The sequence below is a fragment of the Triticum aestivum genome, chromosome 7A, assembly GCF_018294505.1.
Source record: "Triticum aestivum cultivar Chinese Spring chromosome 7A, IWGSC CS RefSeq v2.1, whole genome shotgun sequence".
In the NCBI taxonomy this organism is placed as follows: domain Eukaryota; kingdom Viridiplantae; phylum Streptophyta; class Magnoliopsida; order Poales; family Poaceae; genus Triticum; species Triticum aestivum.
Window position 1 is genome coordinate 616709015 of NC_057812.1, and position 7547 is coordinate 616716561.

At 52.7% G+C, this 7547-nt stretch overlaps 1 protein-coding gene across 1 annotated transcript; it reads right to left on the bottom strand.

Annotated features, from left to right (window-relative positions):
* Nucleotides 1-4963: 4963 nt before the first annotated feature.
* LOC123153575 (disease resistance protein RGA2) lies at nucleotides 4964-6442 on the bottom strand. Its single transcript, XM_044572636.1, has one exon. It carries the CDS (start codon nucleotides 6440-6442, stop codon nucleotides 4964-4966), a length of 1479 nt encoding a protein of 492 aa, XP_044428571.1.
* Nucleotides 6443-7547: the final 1105 nt, after the last annotated feature.

The following is a 7547-nucleotide window of genomic DNA, read 5'->3' on the forward strand; positions in this document are numbered from 1 at the left end:
ATGTGGCACGGCAAATCCAACACGTAATTTCCATCTTGATCTTTTACTTTCTTGGGGTTCCACGGCCCCTTGGGCTTCCCCTTGAACTTTCCTTGAACCATAGCCAAGGCTTCACCAGGAGCAGCTGGCTCGGCCTTGCGCTTTTGTTTCCGACCAGAGTTTCCTCCTCCGGCTTCGTGGGCGACTGCTTTGTGCTTGCCACTCCGGAGTCGTTCTTCTTATTCACCATTGGCATACTTGGTGGCAATTTCCATCATCCGAGCCAGAGTCATATTTCCTGTCCGACCGAATTTCATATTCAACTCCCGATACCTGACACCTTCCTTAAAGGCACAAATTGCCTGATGATCTGACACATCTTCTACCGTGCGGTGTAGGGTGATCCACCTCTGGATATAATCCCTCAAAGTTTCATTCGGTTTCTGAACACAACACTGTAATTCTGTCAAACCTACCGGCCATTTGCAAGTGCCTTCGAATGTTCTGACAAACACTCAGGCGAGATCTTCCCAAGTATAGATGCTGCCAGGCGCCAACTGATTCAGCCATGCTCTAGCCGAGCCCTCCAACATAAGAGGAAGGTGTTTCATGGCCACTTCATCATTGCCGCCACCAATCTGGACAGCCACTCGGTAGTCTTCAAGCCAAGTGTCAGGCTTGGACTCTCCGGTGAACTTACTGACTCCAGTCGCCAACCTGAAGTTGGGGGGAATCACCGCAGCTCTGATAGCTCTGCTGAAGCACTCTGGACCTGAGACATGCAACCTGTTGCTGATTTGCAGATCTCTGTCATGGCCCTCTCGGTGATCTCTGTTTCTGTCGACCAAGCCCTGCACGAGAATAGATCTCGCATCAAAGCCTGGCTCCTTGGGGTCGACTGGAATACCTCGTCCGACACTGTGAGGGCATCTGTCTTCATGTGGCCGAGGCACGTATGACCCACTTCTTGGAGGAGGCGTGAGCACTCGACGATGATCATCGCGATCGGCTCGACGATCATACTGCTCTCGGTTTCTGTACTGATCACGTCGATCTCCACGTCCCTCACGCCTCGGGGGCGATCTTGGGCTATGGGCCGATTGAACTGTGTCTGCGACCATGGATCTGCTATGGATCCTATTCCGTGACTGAGATACGACCGTATTCTGCTCCCCCGCTGCCCGGAGCAAGGCTCTGATCTGCACCAGACCTCGGCCAACTTCTGATTGGGAAGGTTGGATCGACTCTGCTATCCGGGCAGCAGCTGCTAGATTCTGGATCGGGGTTCGGTATACCTGAATCGGAGGTGTAAAAAGATGGCGTCGACTGGACTCAGGAGCACGTTGTCGAGCGCGATCGTCGAGTGCGCGCTGGAGGTTCTCCAGTTGAGCGCGCTCAGCCAGGTTGGCCAAGCGCGCCTGCTCCAAGGCCTAGGCCTCAGGGGTTTCTCCAACTATAGGAGTATGCAGTGCATCCATGTTCCGGCGGCGAAGTTCCTCCCTCTGCTGCGAGGATAGGGGTTCGGGGCGGTACTCCTCGTGAACGCGCGACGGATCGCCGTTCCCGTCGCCTCCGTCTTCATGGTTGAAGCTAGGAGGGCTGCGTGGTCCATTGACCATCAGGACTTCCGCCGCCGGGTCGCTGCTGTCGCACTCGGATGCGGTCTCTACGGAGCCAGTCGACAGATCGAACAGGCCGTAGAGAGTTTCGTCGGGCTCGATCGCCGCGACTTGAGGGGTGGCCGACTGGCGGGCCATCGCACGCTTCACCCACCGCTGAAGCCTCGACCGACCGGAGCATTTGCTCCGGCGGGCCGCAGGGAGGGGGAAAGCTGCTGGAGTCGACTGATACTGGGTCGACGGCTGCCGCAGGAGGACACCGCGGACGCACGCGCAAAAGTGCGTCGCCCCGCGGGCGGGGAGCGCGTCAGCGTCGAGTGGAGCCTCCTGAAGCCAAGCGGAGTCGTCGGCGACAAACACGAGCGCGCCGAGACGGATCTCACGGCCCTCAGCCAAACCTCCGCCTGGAACCATGATGAAGGGGATCGAAAAAATTGCAACTTCTCCAACAAGTCGCTAAGACACCTGCCCCATGATGGGCGCCAACTGTCGTGGTTCTAAGACTGAAAGTAGAATAGGGGGGTAGGAATGTAGAGGCAAGATCCTAGCTATGGAGGAGTTGTACGCACGAGTTTTACGAGTTCAACCCCTTCTCGGAGGAAGTAACAGCCCTACGTCTCGGAGCTCGGAGGCGGTCGACTGAATATATGCGTGTGAATTACAGAAAGTGCGAACCCTTGTCCCAGAGGAGGGGGTGGCTTATATAGAGTGCGCCAGGACCCCAGCTCCCCTCCGTTACACAAGGTTCAATGCCCATAAAGGAGGAGCGTTACTGGTAACGTCTGAAGTAAAGTGTTGTAAATGCTCATAAAGCTATGGTTTAAACCCTGACCGTTGCAGAGTGGAAGGTTTCTCATCTTCTGGTGGTCGAGTGTCTTCAAGGTGGTCGAGTGAGCACATCTTCATGGTTGAGTGGATGATGGTTTCTCTTCGAGTGCTTCTAATTCCTTGTAGAGATGTCCTTGAGGAGGGTATGTTGGACAGATCCATGACCCTACCCTACATATATAGCTTCATCACTGGGCCCACTTGAAATTAGCGTAAGCTCAGTCCCAGCGAGGCGTATCAGCACCTTTGTCAATGTCTTGAAGAAAACTCTTCATTTATGGCAGTTCTAAAAACTACAAGCTGTTTGAAAAATCAAAACATCCAAATGTCACCTTTGCAACCAACTGTATGATCACATAGAGTCTAAAGTACACACATCTGTAGAACATTTGTAATGAGTTCTATTGCGACGAAATTAAGCTGTCCCGACAGGGGCAACCTAGTTCTTCTTGAAAGTGATGTTGTACCAGTGATCCATGTACAACGCTCCTTGCAAAGATGGGCGGTCATCAAGCCATCATCGTCGGAGCCGTCAATGGCCCTTCCGCCGAGCATGTCCTGCATGGTGATCTCGTGGGAAATACCCTTTGGTTGTTGGATGTATATACACCTCATATGAATTATTATTCTTGATGATTAAAGAAAAAGTCAAAAAAGTTTGGAAGTTTTTTGTACAATAAATTTGACTTGTGTGTACGTAGGAGTAGCATTGCTCGGGTGAGTATTTATAGGGGCAACTTGACAATCAGCACATTATCGAAAGGTCTGGAATGAATCCTGAAAAATTGCAAGATATCACTGTTTTTGTAACAATTCATGGTTCGGTGGGACAAACGACTTGACTCATGTTTCTTGACTATGAAGGCCGATGACTTGACTTCTATTCCTTTCCCGTTTGCCCGCTACAGACGTAGACAAGTTAATTAATTTTCTTCTACCATTAATATCAATTTGTAAGATGGATTAGGCGGCAGGTAATATCGTAGAGTTTGCAGTGGAGCCGGGGCACTTGACTTGTACGGCCCAGTCCTCCTAGACACCAAGTCACCAACAACAGACACAATGACAAGTACATACAACAATAGGGAATACCATTTCATAAAAGAAAAACAATAGGGAATAGCGCAAGTCTAGCTTTTCTGACTCACGCTGTCCTCCGGCGGCTCTCTTCCGCCGGCGACCTCGGTCATCAGTGGTGAGGGGGGTCGCCGGATTCACGCGTGTGGATCATGTTTAGACTCTTGTAGTTTAGGTTTTTAGATTGTTCATCGTCATGGCTTCGGCATCGGCAATGATGACGCTGAATAAAGATTCCTTTGATCCTATTTTGACAAGGCGATCGGTCCTATGGTTTGGGATGGTTCTGAAAACCAGTCTATTCAAATAAGGATGGCGTTGCGGCGGCAGTATCCTCGTGGTGGACCTATGTCCTCGGGCTCCGCCGTTGCGATGGTTTTTACTCCAGCGTCGGCGCGGAGCTTGGGAGGTAATCCATGAGCGGATGTAGATTGTGGTCTGCATCGGCTGTATCTAGAAGATGATGGATCGTGTGCTGGGTTTGTGGTCCGTGGATGGCAGATATGATTTTCTTCTTCAACGTCTTAGTCATGGTGCCAGATCTGGAGTTCGATGATGTGTCCGGGGTGTTGCCCCGGTCTAATCGTTCAACAGTAATGGTTTCGTCTTTGGCGAGCCATCTTGGATGTCCGCAAAGTTGCATATCAGCATTGGAGACGTGTCGAGCTCAGGTGTGAAGGCAAGCTCAGAGGATTCTTCCAGTTTTGCCAGATTGGTATGTACGCAACTTATACCATAATCTTTTGATATAACCGAGACGCGTATTACCATGCAAAAAAGTATATACAACATTTCCAATGACATTCGGGTTACACACACTCTTGCTCTTCTTTTTCATATAACCGCCTCCTATCGCCATGTTGCCCCGGCCATCCCTCTAGTCCCGGTGAGGGTCAGTTTTTTCAGGCGAACTTGCATCACTCCTATATCCTAAGATAGATAATGGGGTAGCCTTCTTCGATAACCCTTCTTCACGCGAAATGAACTGACCCAAATTCTAAATACGGCGACTTACATTTAGTTATTGTAACTATTTATTGCCACGAACTAAGGCCCAGTTTTTTTGGCTCAATTCTGAAGAATTACTGGCCGGAGAATCACAATCGCAAAAGAACTCGTTTCTTCCCCAGGAATCATCCGAGAATTATCAGAATCGCTAGTGTATTTGAGAATCATGGAAACTCGGCAATTCTGGCAATTCTAGCCGGGCCCTTAAAAGAAAATTGTTCGGTTTGAACTACTACCCCAATTGGGGACTCAAATTACAGCCAATATGTCACCGGGCCAGCCCCACCGAGCGACCTCATACAACAATTACATGTTAAAATTACAAAAAAGAACTGGACAGACAATTCTGTGGGCAGACGATTCTGCGGGCAATTTCCAGAATCACAATTCTCCAGAATTATAGGACGAAAAGAACTGGCCCTTAAGCTGTCCCGACACGGCCGGGAGGCAACCTAGTACTTCTTGAAAGTGATGCTGTACCAGTGATCCATGTACAGCGTCTCCCTGCAGAGATGGACGGTCATCGAGCCATCCTCATCGGAGCCGCCGCTGGCCCTCCCGCCGAGCACGTCCTGCACGGTGACATTCGGCGGGCTCCGGCAGTAGCCGTACGACTGCAGCCTCCTGCCGTTCACGGGGAGGAGCTCGAGCAGGACGCCGACGTGAAGCGGCCGCCGCTCGCACCGCGCGAGGGCCGCCAGCATGCGGCGCCAGAACGGTGCGTCGCCGAGGTTGGCCCCGAGCAGCCCACCCAGCACCCTGGCGTCGAGGTACGTGCGGTCGAGCCGCTCGCAGATCTCCCGGCCGACCGCCGCGGCCCGAGGGTGGTCCCTGGGGTCCGCACCGCCGCCGAACGCGAACGCCTTGAAGTAGTACCAGTACTCCTCCATCGGGGCCTTGCCCAGCACCACCGGCTCCGCCGCCGTGCTCATGTCCCGGGCGAGGTCGGCGTCGCGGCACGTGAAGATGAGTTTGCAGTCGCCCGCGCCCGTGGTGGTCGACGATGCGAGCTCGCGCCAGGCCGACGCGTCGACCGGCCAGGCGTCGTCGAACACGAGGAGCGATCGGCCTTCCCGCGGCTCGCTGATGATGCGGCGCACGCCGGCGAGATACTCCGGTCCGTCGCTCTCCCACGCGGTCTGCCCCGGCTGGCCTCCCGCCTTCACGACTTCTGGCGTCTCGAACCACTCGACGCGCGCAAAGTGGCCCCGCACGCGCTCGTCCCCACAGGCGTGCTTGACGACCGTGGTCTTCCCGACCTTCTTGGCGCCGACGACGGCGAGCGCGCTCAGGTATCCGCCATGTTGCTGCAGGAGGAAGTCGACGATGCGCTCCGTCTCGACGTGCCGTCCGAACACGCAGCGGTCCATGTACAGCGTCGTCCGCACCGCCCGGTGCACTTTGCGCGGGTACCCCTGGACGAGAAGCACGAACTCCCTCGTGCAGTCGTGCGTCAGGCCCTCCAGCTCTTCGCTGGCGGCCGCCAACCTCTGCATCGACCTACCGTCGTTGTCCCCGGCGCCAGCGCCAGCTCCCCAGATCAGGCTCGTGATGCGGGAACGCTTCGCCCTGTTGAACGGCGAGAGCAGCGCGAGCGAGCGGCGCCGGACGATGTGGTCACCGTCGTCGTCCGTGGCGTCGGCGTCATGGGCGTCGTCGAGGTCGGCCGCCTCGAGGGCGAAGCGGGCGCGGTACATGCCCTCGGTGAGGACCTTGAGGTGGCCGAGCAGTTGGTGGTTGTTGATGTGCCGCCCTTCCGCCTCCTCGACCATGCTGCCAATACTGCCAAGCAACCGCTCCAGCCGCCGGCGGTGCGCGTCCCTGGCGCCACCGTCGGTCGGCCGGCGAAGGCCGTCTAGCAGGGAGGAGAAGATGCGGCCAAGGATCTCGGACAGCGCCGCCTGAACGACAACTTCCTTGGCGAAGTCCATTCCCGTTTTACTGTGCAAACAACGTGAATGAATATCAGTGTGGTGGTCTGCCTCCCGTAAATCTGTGAAAACCACTCGTTATCTCACGACGTAAAGTTTGGCCGTACAAACAAGTAGATCAGCTCGACGGTTAGCAACGATGACTTGGGGATTCTCCACAACTTTCGAGACATATATAGCTGTCAAAATGCTAAAAATCTGATACTCTCTTTGATTCATACTACTTGTCGCTCAAATGAATGCATCTAGAAAATATCAGATTTTAAAGAATTCTAAGCGAACGGCCTCTTGCATGTCTTTTCCAAATGCATCCTTTGGGTGAACTATGAGATAACGATAGTAATTGGTTCACTCAGGAACCATTTTGGAAAGAAAAAAACGTAGCATTTTAAGTCAACCCAACACGGCAAAACCTAATTAAGCATGGCAATATTCAATATCTTGTTTATTTGGCTTACAATTCTCCATGCTGCAATCATGGTAAATCCTTGAAACGCATGAGAATTACTCTGCAGTGCGACAATTTTATAACAATATTTTATGCAACTAGACCATTTTAAATTTAGAACATGGCAAATTCTTATGTAATAGCACGACCATTAGTAGAAAAAGGGTCAAACGTGAAGCACATTAGTGCCGGTTTGAATTAGAGACGGCACTAATGTGTACATTAGTGCCGGTTCGTGGCGGCGATCAATAGTACCAGTTCGTTGCGAACCTTTAGTACCGGTTCGTACCACGAACCGGTACTAAAGAGGCTGTGTCAGCCTGCGGTCAGGCTATGGCCCCACCATCATCATTTAGTGCCGGTTCGTACCACGAACCGTTACTAAAGAGGTTATGGCAAGTTGTTTTTAGTCCCACCTCGCGAAGAGAGAGGGACTAGGAGCGGTTTATAAGCCCTGAGTGCAGAGACGATGAAGAAGAGGCTCAATGCTCATGTTGCTTAGCTTCAAGCCTTCAGGAATATGGTAGATTGCACGAAGTTATGCGCAGTGCAGTTTACACTATTCCGAAAGGCTTGAAGCAAATTAACGAGCATTGCACCTCTTTTTTATTTTTAATAACTTATTACAACTTCGGACTTCTTCTGTTATGAAAAACT